General features: G+C 43.5%; 1 protein-coding gene across 7 annotated transcripts in view; it reads left to right on the top strand.

Moving 5' to 3' along the window:
- PRDM2 (PR/SET domain 2) overlaps positions 1 to 20,770 on the top strand; it is a 117,652-nt gene that overhangs the window by 45,356 nt on the left and 51,526 nt on the right. For 5 of the 7 annotated variants that reach the window (XM_078073779.1, XM_078073780.1, XM_036094271.2 and 2 more), the window contains one exon: positions 5,330 to 5,456. In XM_078073779.1, the coding sequence (XP_077929905.1) occupies positions 5,330 to 5,456 (127 nt within the window). Of the gene's footprint in view, positions 1 to 3,004; positions 3,076 to 5,329; positions 5,457 to 20,770 lie in introns of all 7 variants that reach the window. The other 2 variants (XM_036094273.2, XM_078073781.1) reach the window with 1 other exon arrangement.

The following is a 20,770-nucleotide window of genomic DNA, read 5'->3' as shown; positions in this document are numbered from 1 at the left end:
AGTACATGCAGGGCAGTTAGCATTAGGCAGCGTTGAGTGCTGCTGCATTTCTGGCGCTGGCCCTGTCTTCATGTTCTGTGGGAAGGCAAATCTGCACTGATCCTGCATGGAAATGTTCTCTAAAGAGGAGACTCGAGGCTCTAAAGATAGATGACTGTTGCTTTTTGGAATAGATACGTCTACTAAAATTGCTGCAATTCAAGTTTCTGTTTATTCACTTCCATTTAAAATTGTCCTAGATTGGGGGACAGTCCATGAAAACAAATGATCTTCGTGGAGTTGAAACCTCTTGAGCAAGCGTTGAAGACAGTGGTCAGCTTTGCAGCATGGTGAATTTTACCTGTGTGGTAGCGCTGGGACTCCTGGAAGTTTAGTTAACACAGAGCTGTTTAATTCTCCTTTGCTGTATTTTTCCTGTCATCTTTAGCCAGTTGGACTGCCCTTTGCTTCATATATACCCAAGCCCTTGCTTCCAGTCTCTGCAGGAAATGTTTTTTTGTGCTATCGTCTCATGAAAAATGTCTACCACCTTCCTTCTCATTTTTCTTGCTGCTGGATTGTAATAGCATGATCTCCTAGTAGGTATTTCTATGCAGTGTGGTTACACTGCAGTTTGAAATTGGATTCAGAACTTGATTCAAGAATTCATTCATTGTTTCTCCAACTGATCTAAAGGGAGAGTTACCTCTGGTTAAATTGGTGAGGCAGAGTCCTGGTGGAGATGAAATAGTAGTGAGGGGATGAATGGGAGGGGATCAAGGGAGTGGAAATGAGGCCCCAAGGGAGAGCAAGCCCAGGGTGATACTCAGACACTTCGCACTTCCTTCGTCTGACTTCCTGTTAAAACGTGTTCATTTCTGGTAGCAAATCTGAAACACTGAGAATCGAGAGAGAATGGTGTTTGGGAGAGTGAATTCTGAAGCCAGACTGCTGGATTAAATCTGGGCTTGCTTTGTGACCCAAGGCAGGTCATTGGGACTTTACTAGCTGTGTAACCTTAGGCAAGTCACCTTTCTTTGCCTTCGTTCCCTTATTTGTAACATACAGATAACTATAGTATTGACCTCATAGGGTTATCATAATGATTGTATAGGTTATTAGAGGTAGAGCTCTAGTGCCTAATAAATGCTAAATGCTAGCTGTTATTTTTGGTGAGGTATTATAGTCCTGTGGTTAGGAGTGGGGACTCTGGAGCAGATTGCCTTGTGAGCGAATTCTGGCATCTAGATAGATGTGTGACTAGGAGAAGTTACTTAAACTCTCTTAGTTTTCTCATCTGTAAAAATGGAGGTCATAGTCCAATTAATACAGTTGTGAAGGTTAAACAAGCCACTAGTTGTAAGGTTGTGTGAACAGTCCTAGCCTGACCTGAGTACCCCTGAGTGTTAACCAGCTGCACCACTGCTGTTCTTACCTGTCTTTGTCTGAAGTGACATAGTTCTGTCTGTGCAGACGCCCCCAGTCCTGACCTTTGATGTTTGCTCACGTATGCACAAGACCTTTCAGATTCCTTGCTAGTGATTATCTCACTATAATCTTCTAGATTAAGCTTTCTGTGGGTTAGGTTTTGTAAATAAATTACACGTGATGTTCCTCTGGGCTCTGTATAGCCTTCTCAACTATCACCCAGATAATTAGGAAATCTCAACACTGGTCTTGTTTGTAGTATGATTAAAAACTATTTTAAATTCCCGAAAGTTAGATGTTGGCCTCCCACCCATTCATTCATCTCTTCATTAGTTTGATAAATATTTATTGAGAGTCTACTATGTACCAGGTATTCTTCTGTGGTAGTGAACAGAACAGACAAGGTCTCTGGTCTCATGGAACTCCAGCTTATGGAAAATAAACAATGAGTAAAATTATAATTTTAAAAAATTACATAAAATTATATAATTTTGTATCTATCCCCTGGCAGGTCAGGGAAGACAAGACATAAAAACCCCCTCCTTCCTACCCCCCTAGCATGGGAAGGAGCCAGTCACACAAAGATCTCTGCGGAAGACCAGTCTAGAAAGAGGGGCCCGGTAGAAGTAAAGGCCTTGAAGTAGGAATAAGCTAGATTTTTTTTTTTTTTTTTTTTTTTTAAGGAATAGAATAAAGGCCAGTGTGTCTGGAGCAAGGAGAGGAATGGTAGATGAGGCTGGTGAGGTGGTCAGGGGTCAGATCAGGTGGGGCCTTGTGGCCCACAGGGAGAAAGATGAATTTCAGTCTTCAGTTCACCCGTTTGAGAGCTGAGGCTGTCCTGACCCGTGACTTGGAAGAGATCATGCTGGCGACTAGATTGTAAGTGGCTGAGCGTTGATGTGTTGTGTATTCTTGTAATTCTGGAGTATTTCTCATTTTGACCTAGTGTCAGGAATATTTATTGGAACCCTTGTCTCTTCCTAATTGGTCTGGTAAAATTTCGAGTTTATATTTACTGATACTTAGATAAGAGAGTATGCTTGGTTCTGTAAGCCTGTCAGAACTCAAAGGAAAAGTTGAAAGATCTTAAAGTCTTCTTGTTTTGTTGAACATCACAGTACAATGCATAAAAAAGAGGTTGTTTGGACTTTCAACTTTATTTTTTAAGGTGTGCACTTACAGTTCTATGTTTCAGGACATAATTTTTCTTTTCTGAAATTTGACTTACAAAATCTTAAATGTGCTAAGCAGTGCAGAAGAAAAAACAATGTAGTACCGAAGCAAACAAGCACCGATTAAAAAATATATATATTATTTTCCTCTTCATAAAGATCTGTTAGTTGTGTCGCTGTTTTACTATGAAGTGGGGAAGTAAATAGCTCAATAATATAATAATCCTCTCAGCTGCTAACAGTTTTGAAGGTTGTTCAATAGCTAACAAATCAGGTTGCTCTTAACCAGCTGTTCACCAGTTCACTAGCTATTTAGAAATGTTATATTAGAGAACAGATTCTGTTGTGTTTTATATTGTGTTTTGCAACAACAAAGGAGCCGCCTCCTAAATAAAGAGTTTGTGCTGATACTTATCTTCACACAGTTGCTGGTGCAGTCAGTACTGTGCAGAAGACTGCAGTGCAATGAACAAGGAAACTTTAAGCTCTGAGTCTGGTAGGTATCTTGAAAATGTCCAGTGGGTTTCTGGTAGCCAGTGTTCTGGTTATGCTGTTTGGGTTAGGGACATATTGGGAATACATTTTTTTCCTCCCTCCATTCCGTGTTTCTTTTTTACTTTGGTTTTATTGAAGACTTCACTTATTTCTGTGAACGCTAATCATTTCAAATATTAGAGGATACTGCCATTCCATAAATATGTGATTTATAACAAAAAGATAGAGAAGTAGACTATACATTTGGAACTAGAAATAGTTTACTTAAATAAAAAGCCTGTTCCTTCAGGAGAAACAGATTTAGCTCATCAGAGTGCCAAAAGACATCTGTAATGGCTATTTCAATTCATTAATAGATTATATATTAGATTTAGTTTTTTGATTTAGGTGTAACTGATTCAAGAAAGCAAATAAGAGTACATTGGTTTAAAGATAAGAAAATGGCAGGTTTTAGCCGTCCTTGGGGGATCAAAGGAAACAGTAGCTTGTTCTTTTAAAGAATTGAGAATATCTTAAAATTCGGACTACATAAACTGAGTTCTGCAGAGAATGAAACAAAATAAAGTCTACTTTCAAGGGCTTTATTTAGACAAGAAGGTATGTTAAAATGAGGAACTATGCTGTTTCTGAACTGGCGTCTTAGATGGAATTCACCTGCACCTAAAACCAAGGGCCTCCTCTTCCATAATCTTAGTGCAGTGATCAAAATCAGGGAGCTAACACTGACACAGTATTTCATTAGCTAATCTATACACCTTATTCACATTTTGTCAGTTGTTCCAACCATGTCCTTATAGGAAGAGAAAGCTCAGTTGCATTCAGTTGTAATGTCTTATCGGTCTCCTTAGTGTGGATAGTATGTCAGTCTTTGTCTGGTATAGCCTTTCAGTTTTGAGCAAACCTGTCAGTTATTTTGTAGAATGTCCCACAGTTTGGGCTTTTCTTATATTTCATCATGATTAAGTTGTGGTCATGCATTTTGGGCAGAGATCTCCAGAAGTGATGATAATCTTTTCTGTGCATTGTATCAGGAGGCACAGGATGTTGATTTATCTCATTCTGAGGATACTCTTTTTACCTTTGTAATTCATGTTTTATGGGGAGATGTTTTGAGACCATGCTAATACTCTATTACACCTGAAACTTAGACCTACTAGTTTTAGCATCTGTTGATGAATCAGTTATTACTGCTATGATTGCCAAGTGGTGGTTTTCTAATTCCATTATTTGTTTTTTATTGATTAGTTGGGATCTACTTCAAGGAAGAGCTTTTTCCTTCTTATTTATTTACTTGTTCATTCATTATATTTATATCAGAATGGACTGATGGATTCTTATTTTATTCGGTGGGTTTTAGGTGCAATTTTACTTTTGTTGTTACCCTTGGAACTTTTTGAACAGGTGAGTCATTGTGAGAGAAGCCAATAAGCCATTTCCTTAAATTCTATTTAGGAATGTGATCTTTCCACTCGGTTATCTTTTTCTTCAGGATCTTATCCTAGGTGTAATCAGCATGGTGGTGGTCCATGTCCTCGCTACTCTCATGGCTTTTTCAGAGTTAATGTTTTAGGAGCATAGTACCTGTGTGGTGTTTTTAGGCATTTCCTTCTGCATTTAAAAGTTGTCTGGTACAGAGGGCAAGGCAGTGGATTCTCCTTTGGCCCGAGCAGGTTGGTGGCAGTGCATAGAGAATATAGTGCAGGGACGCCTGCGTCCTGCGTCCCGCCTCTTCTTTTAGCATTTCCGTGATATCATTAGCGGTGCGTTTATAAATGTGCAGTGACTTACAGTTCTTATCATGCTGAACTTGCTCTTGGCATCCGAAACGTACGCTGGTAATTAGCTTTCAACACTTCTCTTTCCAAACCGTCGGGTTCTTTTACGTTACGCTTTACGTTTCTCCTGAGCCTAGATTTCGTGGGCAAAATGGTTCCGTGTTTTATTTTTCCTTCTGCGTGGGCAGTCGTGAGGCTTTGAACAGTAAGATTCGGTAAGGTAAGACAGTTTGGAGTTGACAGCAGAGCCGCAGGTCCGCCCCCGGGGAGAGGAGGCGGGCCGGGAAGTGAGGTCCTCCCTCCAGCAGAGGGTTTGTGCCCGCGGCCGCCCAGGCCCGCGGCCGCCAAGGGTTAAGGAGCCCTTCCTGCCTGGCTGGCCTGGCTCGCCGCCCCAGCTGGGAGCGCCGCCCCCGCCCCGCCCCGCCCCGCCAACAACCGCCGCTCTGATTGGCCCGGCGCCTGTCTCTTCTGTCCCCGCAGCCAATCGCGCCGGGCGAGGAGCTCCTGGTCTGGTACAATGGGGAAGACAACCCCGAGATAGCAGCTGCGATTGAGGAAGAGCGAGCCAGCGCCCGGAGCAAGCGGAGCTCCCCGAAAAGCAGGAAAGGTAGGCGCCCGCGCCGCCCCGGCTCCCCCGCCGCCGCCGCCGGGCCGGGTTCGGGCCCGGGCGGCGCCCATGGCTCTCGGTGACCTTTCCCGGCCCGGCCCGGCCCCAGCCCGCGATCCCGGCCCCCGGGCCGCCCCCCCCTCCCCCCGGGCCGCTGCTGAATCACGGCCGGACGCCGCGCTGGGCTCTTGGCTAAGTTGGGGCCGAGAAGCCGGGCGCGCAAAAGTGAGCGGACCGAGCGCCGGGAGGGCCGGCCGAGGGCTACTTGTCACTTCGCTCGGAACCTCCAAAATAGCCGCACTCGCGGGTGGGAGCGGCGGCCGGTCCCTCCGGAGCCCTGCACACCCGGTATATTCTTAGCTTTTTGTGCTGTTCGCCAGCGAACGCGTCATGAAATGTGTTCCGAGAGTGACATTTCCAGGTCCGCAGATTCGGCGGCCTCGGATGCAGCCGGGACCGTGCGGGAAGGGCCGGACGCCGCCGCTCTGCCCCGGGCCGGCGCCGGACGGGCCCCGCGCCTCCGCCCCGGGCCGCCCCGCGCCGGGCCCTGCCACTCCTCTGGGCGCGGGGCCGGGCCGGGACAGGCCCCGCCACTCCTCCTCTCCTCTCCTGTCCTCGCTGGGCCGGGCCGGGCCGGGCCGCGCCGCGCTGCGCACGATTGCAACACTCGGGGTGGGCGAAGGTCTGAGCACGGCGGACCTTCTCGAAATTAGGCCGCTAACAAAAATGGAAGTTGAAGAGTGTGCTGTTGTGTCACTTTTGACTCAACTCCCGTAGTTTTATTTTGTTTTACGATGTTTTCGAACAAAAGATAAAGCGTAGTCACACTTAAAAAGGGGAGGGGATGATTCTGGGTAGGAAAATAGTTTGGTTGGATGTATCCTATTTCCAGCTGGCATTCAATTCGGACACGTTGGGTTTTGTTTTTTTTTAATGAAGAATTTTAATGTGAATTCGTGAATCTTTCATAGAGCCCAGTTTGAATATATGCCAAGGCACGGTATGGTAGTTTCTTAGTCCTATAAATCCGTTTTTGTTCGTTTGGTTTTTTTGCCTGCCTTAGGTCTTAGGTAAATTTTTGTAGTCATCAGAACTTAGGGGTCCGTCCTTTACTCAGAACATTGCCAAGTGAGTTGTGGAAGTCATACTGTAAATGAAATCATAACGTAAACGATTTTGGAAGAATGTAAAAAGAATGTTTAAAAACGTAGGAAAGAAGTCGATTGTGATTTTTTTCCATTACGTATTCTTTATATTTCACAGTGTAATGGGAATACAACTGACTCATCCAAGAGAAAGTTGGTGGGGTCTTTTCCTAAGTACACATTTTCTTTTATCGAATGTTATTTCATTATTGTTTTAGGCCATTAAATGCTTTGATCCTGCATCAGATGATCAGGGTCTAGAAAATTCCCAAGTGTTTTTTTTCTACTGCTGTAACTGAGTGTTGAGATTTTTGTTGTTTTTAGGCTTAGTACCTAATTGTTTGAAACTGTTTACATATTTCAGTTTGCTTATTTAGTGTTCATTTTATTTATAAGTAATGCCACCAGCCTCTCCAGGTAAGTTGTGATTTATTTGCAGGGGCGGTAGTTTGGGGGGAGCGGGAGATCTTTACTCTGCTACTAAGTATAACTAATGATATGTTTAAATATATTCATAGCTTCCTAGCAGCTTCTTTCAGGTTTTTCTCTGTTCAGCACACTTTGGTGTGCATCACTTTCTGCTTTTTTATTGAACCCTAAATGTTTTTTTCTGCTCATTAGTTGGATGTGGAGGAAAAAAACTGAAAATAAAGTTTTTGTCTAATTAGTGATAAACGAATATACAAATGTACATTTTTATACCTGCCTAGATTGCTGGGTTTTTACATTGAATTAAGTAGTTCATGTTATCCCTGTTATTATTTTTGTATTTACTCTGGGAAGCATATAATCCATTGAGTCTTAGGTTTTAATGAAAATACTTGCATGAAGCTCGTTCTGGGAACTTAATAGTCTGTTTTGAACAACTTACTGGTAAAGAGTGCTGAAGTTTAGAGAGTTTAAATAATGAGTCAAACCTTCTTTGCTTTTAAATTAAATACTCGGTGAAAGCTAATTTATAGCTTGCAAAGACCTGAAACGGAGAACTTTTTATTTTAACTTGGTTCTGTTTAGGTCTTATGTGTGACCTCAGACGTTTTAAATACTTTTTCAGGCAGTGATGTCGGAGAGTAAATCAACATAAATTTCATTCAGTAGCACGTTAGCTTAGTAATTCTGCAAGCCAGGTGTTGAAGACCTGCAGCTGACAGGTAGTCTGACAGTGGACCTAACTTCGTTTTGATTATGAGGCAGGCAGAGAGAAACAAAGGGCCGAATTCTTCAGCGTTCCGGGCCTTAGCTCCCTTGCAGGACAGCTGCTGTGCCTACAGCTGTGCATTGCATGTGGCGCCTTTCAGAATTCATCACGTTGCTGGGGGATCATGGGGCGTGTTCTGGGCAGTAAAAGCCCCGCTTCCTTTACAGAGTGGCCTCTTCTCTCTCTCTCCGTCTCTCTTATCATTCATTCATGCAGTTCATGTTTGTGAAGTCCCTGCCGTGTGCCAGGCACTCCGCTAGGTTGAATAGTGCAACGGTGAGCAGAAAAGCGGCAGTGCCTCTTCTCGTGTAACCTGGAGTCTGGTGGGGGAGACCGACATTAAATCAGGAAGTTGCTTGATGGTTGGCACGGAATAGGGCCTCAATAAATGTTGGCTGATTGGCAAACAAAGACCCACACAAACCTTGTAACGAAGGAAGAGAACACAGTGCTGGGAGAACACAGTTCATATTGTCTCTGACCAGGGAGCATGCAGTTTTGCCATGGGCCAAAGATGTGCATACTTGAGGTGTTTGAAATGAGAATTTTGGATTCTCAGCTTTGTAATTCAGCCTAACTTCTTACATGTCTGAGCAACCCGTTATGAGGTGGAGCATGAGAATTTCTTGGGACAGCAGGTAGAGAAGGAGGGAGGGTTTTTAGTGTCTGATGCTTCGGTTATTTTAATTTGCACCACAGGAAGATTGTGATCTTAGAAGTAACATAGAAAGGCCATAGTTAGAAGAATTTACCATCTTCTCGATTTGTGTCCTGTTTGTTATTGTGAGAAATAAGAGATTGAATTTGCTGGTTAGCAGTAAATAATGACTGTTGGCAAAAGTTCTTTTAAGACACAGACTATAATAGCAAATTTGGTGTTGCCCTGCTGTCTCCTGGCCACAGAAGAGCCTTAGCTGAAGTTCTTTCACCCTCAAGGAACAATAGTGGCTCATACACAGGGGCTGAGTGGAAGGCATGTAAAACGTGGGACTCCTGGGTTTCTACCAGGTGTGTGACTGGGGAAGTTACGTCACCTTTCTGGGGTACAGTTTCCATGGCTGTAAAAATGGGTGTTTTAACACGGAATGGTCTCTGTACTGCCTCGCTTCATGGGGTGGCTGTGCAGAGCAAACCAGACGGTAGGAGAGTTAGCGCAGCGGGCGGGTCTGTTGTACAGCAAGTGCCACTGACGCCGTGCGGCTGAGAGTCGTGTTTCTTGCAGAGGAAGGAACGAGTTTGTGGCTCATTTAATCAGTCGGTGTTTATGGGGGATTTCTCTAAGCCCAGAACGAGTGGTGGGCCTTGCCACTCTGCTTTCCCATGGCAGAGCCTCGCCCTGTGCCGATTCACCCTGGTTTTTGGCCTGCTTCTGATCTATTGACTTTTCCGTTCCCAACAAACTAGAGAGAGGAATTATTTATAGCAGCAAATAGTTTTTATAGCTGATAGCTGGACAGTAAAGAAGGCGGTTTATGACAAAACTGGCAGCAGTGAATTGTGAAGAGTATGTACCTCCTTCAGGTTACTTGAGAGGTTTAGATAATCCTTCATAAAAACTGTAAGTAGTCCCTGAGAATGCCAACTAGTTTATAGAATCTGTCTAGGTGACTCGTAGTCATCACAGAATGGTGGAATTAGAATCAGCTTAAAGAGGAAATGTTCCATGTGTCTCTGTAACCAGAGTCGTTCAAATAAGAAGTCTTGGTACTGTGAAGAGCGCCTCAGTTTTCTTCAGTTGCACATATTTGAAATGCTTTCTTTTCCAAAGGTGACAGAGCATATACACACTTGCAGTCAAGTTAGGGAGGTAAGAGATCCAGCTGCAAAATAATTTGGTCTGAGGCAGTTGAAGGGAAAGAAGTTAAGTGCTAACCTACTGGTGGAGCAACGAGGACTCCCGACGCCAAGAGAAGAAGGGAACTTGGCTGGGCCCGCAGAAGGTGGAGAGGAGCCTTAGGGGACTGTCAGAGAAAAGTAGCAAATGTCTGGAGGGTGTCCCCTCAGCCTTATGTGACAGGCATTTGCTGTGTCTGTGTCCCATGCTCTGGTAGATGCTGAAGTTACGGCAGAGAACTAGAACGACCAAGGTTCCCGCTCTCATGGAATGTACGTTCTGGCCAGCCAACAGAGGAACAGTATGAGTTTTGGAACGTTACGTGTTTGTGTGTGTGTGTGAGAGAGAGAGAGAGAAAGAGAGTGCACGCACGTGCTGGTGGGGGGGGGGGTGAGACATGGCGTGACTGTGGATGGGTGGCCAAGGATGGCCTTTCAGAGGCTATGACATGAATGACACAGGGGTGGGCCCCGTCAAGTTCAGCTCCAGGAAGAGTGACCGATTTGGATGTTCTGTCAGCAGTTTGGGGGAATTTATTGCCCCGGTCGGGGTGGGGGCATGGAAGGGCCACCTAGAAACCCATGCAAGTGTTTTTGCATCATGAAACTCCGTTCTCCAAGTGGACGTATGGGCCCCTTTTCTACCAGGCACTGCACTCGGTGGCTGGATTGGTAGGGAAGATTAGAGAGATGAGTAAAACATGCAGGGAGGAGATTATTGCCCGTCTTAATGTAGCCCAGGGCAGGTCAGGCTTTCTAGGTGTTCTAGCGTATATGTGTTTGGGGTCCAGGATTGGGGGGCGTGGTAGGCAGGAGCCCCTTTGGAGAGGACACGATGCTGCTTTGTAGTGACAAAGCAGAGCACCGTGGGGAGTTCTCTTGGGGAGGACTCATGCGAAGGATATTGAGGAGGGGAAGAAGGAAAGACCTCGTGTGAGTTGGGGAAGGAAAAACTTGGAGGGACATGGGAGGTCACAGGTCACCGCTGGTGTGACAAGAGGCTCTGATGGAGGCGTAGAGGGTGCTCGGGGGCAGAGGCGGGCAGCTCATGAGCCCTGAGCAGTGCCGGGCGAATATTCCCGTGTGGTCTCTGCTACTGTGGTGTGCACACCGCCTCCAGATGAGGAGATGGACCCTTAGCCAGCTTGACTGACCTGTTCAAACTCGCTGCCGGTGGGTGTCAGAGTCAGAACTTGAACCCAGGTTTTCTGTGCTTTTTCTTCTACAGGGTATACTGCTTTTCATCCGCTTGTCCATGGCTGGGCAACGGCAGCAGACGGGAGGGAAAACACTGGTTCCATTTAAAGTTACAATTAGAGGGTGCGTGTGATAAAAGCCGAGAACACGGGTGCTTTGGTGGTGTTTGCTGTCCTGCTCTCCCCTAGCAGCCCACGGCTCTTTTTGAGGCTCCTTGGCCAAAGCTGAAGGGCAGAGGCCTGGCCGAATCATGGAAGCCTGCCGTGGTGCCTGAGGGTGATGGCAGATGGGCCCTGAACCTTCTGGGCGTCTGGTGGGCAGGTCCGGTGCCCACTTCCTTGCAGGGCGCTCCTCGGTAGCTCTTGTTCACAGGTGCTGGCACAGGTTGTGGGGCAGTGGCTGGTGGTGGGACGTTCCTGTGGAAATGGGGCCCCAGTGTTAACCTGTCACGTTGGACCCAAGAGAGCAGTGTCCTGGTGTTGGGTGGTCCCCACTGTAGCTCTCACTTCCTTCTAGCTGACTGATGCCTTTGGTGAGCGGTGGGTCCCATCTCTGATGGTTGCCTGCCAGGTTGGCCGATGCTGCTGTTGTGGTGGCCTGTTTTTAAAAGGTTGATGATACAGCTTTGATATTTTTTAACAGTAGGAGACGGGATTTTTTTTTTAATTTCTAATTCTACTTCTGCTACTAACTTGCTCCAAATTTAGGTAAGAAATTGGTGAGTAGTTTTGTGCCTTTGATGTTTTTGCTATTTATAACTTGTTCATAGGGAAATTGTGTGGATTAACTAAAATTTTTCAAAGCATTTTGCACATTTTTCAACTGCAGTTCAGTAGATGAACTTGGAAAAATCCTAATCCATGCCACGATTCAAAACTGTTTCAAGCATTGTGACTGAGTGTATCCTTAGGCTGTTACTCTGGTTCTCCTGTCATATGTAAATTGGAAGGTGAGACGTCCCTAATCCAGAAAATAGGTTTGATCATGATTAAATTTTCTAAAAGGAAAAAAGAAACGGGGCCCTTAATGTGGTGAGTTCAAACTAGTTTAGTTGATTTTAAAAAATTTGTTTATAATTTGAAAGTAAAAAACAAACCCCATAGGAGTACTAGGTTCTTCTTCAGAATTATGGATTAATTGCTTTTGAAACTCACTGAGTACTTCCTTTCCCTAGGAACCCTAGGCGGTTTCCTGTTCTGGTTTACAGAGGGGCTGCTACACACACGAACTTAGCAGAATTAGAGGAGTGTAGTCTCGTATTTGAAGTTGCCTGTGAAGAAGTGAGGGACCGGGCGAGCGCTCCAGGGACGCCGTGACGTGGGTTCTCCACACAGCGTTAGGCTGAGAGAGATGTGGGCCCGTCGCAGTCGCAGATCGGGCTAGCCTGGTAGTATCGGCTGTCACGTGACCGGTTCACGTTGTACCTGCTGCCAAGGACACGTCTGAAGTTTGATTTGATTAATGTTAATCATTTGGTTGACGTGGTTCAGGGGCTCTCAATGGCATGGAGAAGCAAGAGTTACTCGAAAAGGCTACTGTTGTTTCTCCAGGTGAAAAAGATGAATACTGAAAGCAGCTGTTTTTCTTTATTAGCACTCTGATTAAGCCAGTGTCAGACAGTCCAAGAGTTCTTGGTCGAATTGATTCCTTACAGTTGATTTTGATATGGACATGCCTCGTGATTTGACCCTTCTCTGCACATGCTGTCGTTAAGTGATGAATCACTGCTTTCTGTTGATGGTGAGGGTGACGGCCCTTCCTCCGTCAGCGAGTCGCACGTGTGCCCGGCACTGTGCTCGGTGCTCCGTGGACAGCACTGCTGATGCCCCTCCCGGTCGCGCTGCCGGCCCGGGAGGATGCTTATCCTCCTTCCTAGGTGAGGGAACTGGCGCTCCGACGGGTCATGTGGTTGGCCCGGGCTCGCCTGGCTCCTGCGTTCTTCGGCTCCGCCTTGCCTAAATCCAATTTTTATTGATAATGTTTCTGAGTAGGACAGTCATACTGAATAAGTAGCAGTGTTTTGTAAGGCTTTACTAATTAGCCAAGATGAATTTTCACTACTCACTGTAGAATTGCCCACTTTAATCCTAAATAATAAGGCAGTGTGATTAAGGGAAGCCTTTGGTATTAGAAAGCGAACTTATGCTGAGAACTAATGCCTTCAGTTATTTTTGCCTTGGGAGTTTATGGATTGAATAGATTTATTGTATTCCTTTGAGCACCTCAAATGAACAGTTCTTAAAAACACTAATAGATGACATTTTTGTCCCCTTGTTAGCCGTCGTCTGTTAAGTGTTTTTTTAAATGGCATTTGTTGGTTTGGGCTGCTCCTGAATGTTTCATTTTTCTCAGGTTTTATATTATTTTTGAAATCGGTTTAGAAACCGCAAGAACAGAGTGAGACATTGCCTTGGCCTAAGTCCCTCTGCAGTGCTGATGGCTTGGTGGGGGGTTGGGGGCGAATCACTTCTAGGACCAGGGAGCTCTTGCGCTTCGTCTTCTGGGGATTTCAAGAAGAAGATGATGTTCAGCTTCCTTCTCTGCACCAGTGTTCTTGTGTTGAGAATGACTGGCTGTTCCATTGAATACAATATGATGTTGAAAGTTTTCTTAAGCTGAGTGTTAGAGATCATGAACATGTTTTAATTTACATACACTCCAAAAATTAAATCTGGAAACTGGTGGTAAGTGCAGTGCTGATTCGTTGTGGAGTTAAAGCATGCTTGTTACTTTCTTTCACTCTTATGATGTGACACCATTTGGTAGGGATTTTGTCTTTTTTTTTTTTTTTATCTGAAGTGTTTATTTGGGGGGTGGCTTTTTATTTTTTATTTGTTCCTTTAAGAGGAGCTCATTTGAACTGTTGGAAGCAGCACTTTCTTAAGAGGTTTTGTTTGCTCTTAAAGCCGTTCCTATTCTAGCGGCTTGACTCATTCAGAAGGAAAAGCATGAAAAGAAACAAGGAAGAAGGAGCTGCCCTAACCTGCCTTTGTGCTCTAGTGAATTTTGCTCATGAGGGGCAGGGGTTGATTTCTTAATTGTATTTACCTTGCTGTAGAGTCTTTGGAATAAGTAAAAAGTTTTGAAACTTTTTTGAAACTTCCTGAATTTGTAGCAAAACATAATATGGCCTTTTCTACCTGAAATTTTTAATAAGAGTTTGGTTGACGTAGTTTTAAAGATTTGGTCTTTAACTAAGGTCATTTACGCCCCACCCCCATGCCTCAAACACACACACCGATCGTAGTCCAGACAGAACCTCTGCCTAGTAATCTGTGCTTTCATTTTCCAAAAGCAATTTCCTTTCTGTTCTATCCTTTCCTCTAAAAATTAGGAGGTAGCTTTGTTTTAAAAGGTTAAAACTTGGCACATATATTAAGAAGAAAAAGTTCTGAGGGATTATGGGTAAGAGACGAAATTCCTCAGCATTCTGAACCCTCTGCTGTACCGGTTTCCTCTTCCCATTTTTGTGGTCATGACCCTGAAATTTAGAAATATTTTTTGATGGGAATTTTCATACTAAGCTGGTACATGTATAGTTATTTTAAGTATTATGTATCAATATATTTTAATATACATAGAGTCTTTGAATAGTTTCAGAAGCTAGAGACTTATTCTAATGATAAAATAACGATACTGTATGTGTAGGATATATAAAAATACCAGTTTCTAAAATAAGATTATGACATTCAAAATCCTTGCTAATTTGATACTTGGAAAACTTCCATTTTATATGTTCTTATTAATTTAATTAGTATCTGAATGACCCAAACCTAATTTCATCCTTAATAAATTAACTGTATGTTACCAGTTATGTGTAGTTGCAGAGAATTATCTTTGCTTTGGTTAAAAAGAAAACCAGTAAGTACCTACTTAGGCTAAAAGCCCCCCCCCCCCCTTTCTATTAAAGCTGCGGTGATAAACAGTCTTTCCCCTTGTACTTCTAATCCTTCCTATTGGGGCAGTCTTTTGTAGGTTTCCTGAGACACCACATGCCACAAAAATGAAGACAAACTGGTTTGTTCACCCCTGTTTAGAACCCCAAAACCAACCGTGTGCAGTGTTTGAAGTTGTCATACAGTTTAGAATGGGCAACAATGTGAATTCCTGTGCCTTTTGTTATTTTAGTTTTTTCTACTGTTTGGCTTCTTAGGTTCAGTTTTCATTCTCTTGCCAGTTGGAGGGGTAGAATATGCCTTTCTGGTTCTGTATTTTTGTTTTTAACATAAGAGATTTTTAGACCCTGTTTCTCTGTGCAGTCAGGTGACTGCTGGTTTTGGGCAGAGTGTCTGAGGACCCCTGTGAGGAATGAGGGCTTTCATCTCCGCCTCCTGCCTTTGGTACCTTCTCCGTGAGCGGATTAATGTTGGCGCAGCGCAGACCGAAGCCTCACATTCCTCTCCCCCCGGGGAACACGTTCCTCCTGCAGTTACACATTGTGGATTGTAATTTTTGTAGGATTGACAGTGCGGTTGAATTTACAGTTTCCCTCTCATTGTCATTCCAGACCAATAATCAAAAGGAATAACTAGAGATAGTCAGTCTTGGTCGGATTTTTGAACTAAGGGGCTTAAAATTTCAAAGTTGCTTGTTTAAGCAGTTTGATTAGCTGCTGAATATATTGTCACAGGAAGTATCTTCCTTGCTGCATGTGATCGTGTCGTTGATAACAAGATCAAATTTGGGTGTTAAGCTTGATATTTTACAGTTTTGATTCCATCAAAATTATAAATTCAAGAATTCCGGATATAAAATGTAAATTGCTGCCTGTGTGCCAAGATAAATTCAATTTATGGTTGCACGAGAGTATAGAAAATATTAAATCAAGAAGAAGTGATGCTTAACTCATGCTCTTCCTGGCCCTCTTCAGTTTTAGAGAGACAGGGATCCCCTAAATCTCATGGGCCATTGTCAGAAAGTACACGGAGTTGGTAAGCTCTGTTTTCACGGTGAATGATGATTGTGCTCCCTCCAACTTCCAACTGTGCTAAAGTACGTGCGTGTACTGCCTGAGCTTCATTATTGCTTCTCTGTTACATACAACTTGATCACTACTTTGCACATGGATAACCTGTTTAAAATGAGCCTGAACTGTGTGTCTCTGTTGTGGGGAGGCGAGAAGGGAAAAATTGCTGACCCAGCTCTACCTCTGAGTTCTGGGAGATGTACGATGTGTGGACTTTATTGTGAACATGGCCTTGGAATTAGGAGGCCAGGTTCATATCCCAGCTCCACTGGTTAATAGCAGTATGACTTTGGACAGGTTACTCCACATGTTTTGCTCTTCAATTTACCTGTCTGTAAAATGGGGATAAGATCTGCCTCGCAGGATTGCTGTGAGCATCAAGCGAGAGCCTCGTAGGAATATGCCTGGCACACTGACCTTGGTCTGTCCCATTTTAATTGGTGGGCACTGGCAAAATTAGCTCTGTGGTAACTCTGTCCATCCTTTGGCTTATGGTGGCCCTTCTGAAAAAATAAAGGAATAGTTCCAACATCTTCTAACACGGCTTATTAAAATCCATATGTTTTGGTTTGGTGACACAAAGTGAATTAAGTATAGATTGAAAATTAGGTAAGATGGTCTGTGGGTCTGCAGCTAGATACACATCATGGCATTAGAGAACTCATGGGCTAGAGACCTGCTTCTCTCTTAAAAGCTGTCTTGTTTTACTAGTTACTCAAACTAGGACACCTGTGGTTACATGGATTGGTGGATTAGATAACTCCTGGAATTTGATTTGTCGCTTGTGCGTGGGCAGAAGTAAACATGTTTGACTGTTTGCTTGTTGCCCAAATGAAGGGTTTGCTGTTTTCTTCTTGTCCTCCTGTCTTACCTCTATGTGGTCCAAACCACTCGTGACTACCGTACTGTTGTGACCAAATTTTGTGTGGTTGACATTTTGGATGAATTTTGGGTATGTTTTCTTAGACATTAAATTATCAGGCAGCCCTGAAAGTAACTGTGTGGGAGCAATTTCCGTGCTGCACATGACAGATTAGAAAATCTGTCATTTCACATCTTTCTGGATATGCAGTCAGGAAAAAACAAAAATGTGAGAGTCGTTTTCTTGCAGGTTACCAGGGAAGCTGGCGGTATCAGTTTTAAGGAAACGTCCTGATTTTCTGTGCAGCATTTTTATTGAGCAGTCTAAGGAGTGGAGTCTTTTTGGGGGTCACACAGGTGTACCCCTCAATATGTATGTTTGCATGAACTTAGAGCTGGACTCTGTGATGACACAGAGGTCCATGAGCCTCCAGGTGTGGTTATGTCTCTTTGTGACTACCAGGGGAGAGGGGCCTTAGGTGTTGCCTGATTTTCAAAGGGTGTCTAAGGTTTCTTTCCCAAAAGATTAAGAACCATTGAGTGAACTGTTAATGTTTAGACAGTTGGTTAGAAGCAATAAAATCAGTAGGTTACAGATTAAAAAACACTGAAATGTACTCACAGCTTCTGTTAGAGCATTACTGTATATTGATGGGTGCATTAGTGAGTGGTTGAAGCACTCAGTTAAACTTCTGTCCTCATTGGACTTGTACATTTCCATAGTGATACCTGGGTGGGATCGTGTGAATCACTGGAGAACAAATGAACAAAACAAATGGATGAATTCGGAATTGTTAGTGGAAGCAGAATGTCATTGTCTTTATAAGAAGGAACATATGCTGACAATTGAGACTTGTAGGCGTGGGGTTTCTGTAATTTGTTTTGTAGAATCTACTGTGGGTAATCCTTACAATTGATTCCATTGATTCCGTCTGTGTCAGGCACTGTGCAGAGTTCTTTTTGTGCATTATCTGACGTACTCCTCCTGATGACAGTATCCGGTAGTTGTCACTAGTGTGTATTATAGCTTGTTCCTGTCTGCCTTAACCAGGATCATTTCTCCTTAATCAGATCATAGCCCAAGGCTGCACAGTATAGTTTCAGTTTTGTGAATTTCAGTTTTTGTGGGTTTGTGCCTTTCGAGAACCTGTTTTATTCCGAGTACCACCCCAACACACCGGGGAGGGACAGAATCTCATTTAAGTTGGGGTCAGCTCTTTGCAGGAAAGATGTATGACTTTGGGGGCATAGGAACCTTTTGGGAGCAGGTGAAATGAGTGGAGTGAGAGGGAAACCCTTCTCCAGCGTTGGGCACTGGCCTAGGAAGCAACTGTTGAAAATTCTAGTCCTTGGTGAGCCCTTGCTCCCAGGTTTCTTTGTTCCTTGGGGGGCGTTATTTTATCCCTGTGTTGACGAAAGAGAGAAGCATCAACTCGGGAGAGTGTGGCTTAATCCTGGGAGACCAGCACTGAGAAGATTTGGTGTTTCTGAAAGGCTGCCATGTCAGTGCTTGGGGTTCCATGGCTTCCATGCCTCAGGAGGGCCCCAGCTGTGCATGTGTCCTTGCTTTACCTGGCTGGGTGGAGATTTACTTCATCCCCTCCCCTGTCTCTCTGTGTCCCTTCCCTCCCTCTCCCCACCTCCTTGGCCTTCCCTCTTCTGCTTTCTTCCTCCCTCCTTTCCCCTCTCTCATTTTTATTTTTAATGAGATTCAGATTCTCTTGAACATCTTTTCCATTCAACATTTGCTTCTTGTTGACATTAGGTAGGGCCTTTCTGCAAAGGGACTTAACTTTTCACAAAGTTGGACGTAACTTCAGTTTTAAGTTCCTTTGGGGCAGACATCTTTGTGGTCTTATATATATTATCTCTAAATATATATGTGTGTGTGTATATATATACATATATTCATTCCCTATAGCTCTTAACAAAGTGTTTTGTAGATATTAAGCATCCAAGAAAAATCAAAATACTTCTGTTTCACCATGGTTCCAGAAACTTTACAAATTATTTAGAGGGAAAAATTCTTATCTTGCAAGAATTGAGCTTGAGCTAAATTTGAACAGTAGTGTGATAGAGGCTAGTGCATCTGAGTGTGAGATGTATTGTCAAATAGGCTAGTTAGTATGATTTTGTTCTTAGGTGCAGATCTTAAAAAATCTTGAATTTAAATGTAAGTTGTGACTTAAAAAATAATTACTTTATGAGGAGAATACATTTTAGTTCCTTCTCTACTTGAATCTGAAAGATAGCATTTTGAATTATCAGAGTGGGCAAATTTGTGCTGGTCTGTGTGCATGCATAGGCCCCCAGAGGTCCAGGCCCTTGTTCATAAGTTCTGATAGAGGCACGTCTGCAGGTGTGGAGGAGTCCAGAAGACGGTTGAGGTCTTGGAAGAAGAGAATGAGATTGCTTAGCAGTAGTGATGTATTAATAGTCTTAAAAATTATACTGGTATAAAAGTGTCCCACAGTAGATCCAAGTGATGAGTAGTTTAGTATCTCTGTAGATTGTTTTATTTTTATAACCTGTTTCTTAAACTTCTATCAGAACATGGCATATTAATTTCACATTTTTAGGAGAAGCAGAAGAAAAGCCAGGAAACAATACTGTCATGATGATCACGGTTGACTGCCAACACGTTGACCCTTCGCTTATACCTGGGAGGCACTCAACATGGTTATTTAAATTAGATTTTTGATTTAAATAATGAGGGATACAATAACCAAGTGCAGTGAAACAAGAAAAAGAATACAAGGTGTGTGGCTACTCAAAAGGAGGAGGGAAATTAACTTTTTGTTGGAAGTCACATGATGCACAGGGAAACAAGTTGAAGACGACCTGCCGAACAGAAAAGGTTAGCAGCGGTAATTTGAATGCTTGAGCAGTGTCGGCTGTTCAGTAATGTCTCTTCTGACTATTTTACACCCCCTTTAAATGTGTGTCTGTTGTGAATTTTGATGTTTTTTTCTGGACACTCAGACTAGGTGTACAAGTAGGAGATAGGGAGAAGAGAAGCACCTCAGTACTTCCTGCTGTGTAGGCAAAGTAGACCATTGAGACCTTTTCCAAATTGTACTGTTATAAAATTGCATATGTTAATCTCAACCAATAGTGGCCATTTTCAGTTGCCTCATTAATTTTGCCTTTGTTAGGCATTTCTTTCAAAAATAATGTATTCATTGGTTTTTTTCCATACTGTAGCCAAATGTTCATCTAGAAAAATGAGAAAAAATGAACACATGAACAGGTATCATACCTTCCTTAGTGATATGGCTTGACCACTGTTCCTCTGAGCATTTCTGTAAACAAATGTAGATAATGATTTGAAGTGTTGTAATGGTGTCTTCTCTCAGATTTATATCTAGATTTCATTTCCTGAAAGTATTTTTAATCTAAATTTCACAGTTCATTCATCAGGATATAGTATCGTAAAGTTTATCATAAATGACTTTACTTTCAGCTGAGGATAACCAATGCTCGAGGGTGTGGCCGTGTGCTCTGTTTCAGGGGGTTGCCAGGCGCCAGCCGCACACCCCTCCCTACTCAGCTCCCAGTCCCTGTTTGTTTGGCCTCGGGGGACTGACTCTTAAACCGGAGTTAATGTAGTTGCCAACTCACTTTTTATATGCAAGGTTTTCAGACTTTAGATACATTTTTCCCCCTGTAAGAGAAAAGCTACTGAAGATCCCTGAGAAGAATCCTAGAAATTAAAATACTTATAAAGTAGACAGGCTGGCAGCTTAAGTTTCAGAGGTATTTAGTTAGTCTCTAAAATCATTTCGCTCATGCCACAAGACTTTGAGGTTCCAAAGAGTATAAGGAAATGTAGTGCTTTCTCGATTTGAATTTATTAAAGTTTATTTGGGGAGCCTTCTCTGGTATTTGGAATTATCCAGTCAAAGCCACTAAAAGCCTTTTTTAGAGAAATTAAAAGCTCCCTTCCGATGTGATCCTTGCTGTTCCTCCCCTGAGCTTGGCATGTGGAAGAGTTGTGGGCCAGACCCTCCACAGGGGCAAAGGCTGTGCACCGCCCCCCCCCCCCCACGTGCGACGCAAGCATCCCAGGAATTTACACTGGGATCTACGGCTCTGAAAAATCCAGAACTTTTCC

This window comes from Halichoerus grypus, chromosome 5, assembly GCF_964656455.1.
Source record: "Halichoerus grypus chromosome 5, mHalGry1.hap1.1, whole genome shotgun sequence".
In the NCBI taxonomy this organism is placed as follows: Eukaryota; Metazoa; Chordata; class Mammalia; order Carnivora; family Phocidae; genus Halichoerus; species Halichoerus grypus.
The sequence above is the reverse complement of the archived record's forward strand: the minus strand, read 5'-3'. Positions and strand labels throughout refer to the sequence as shown.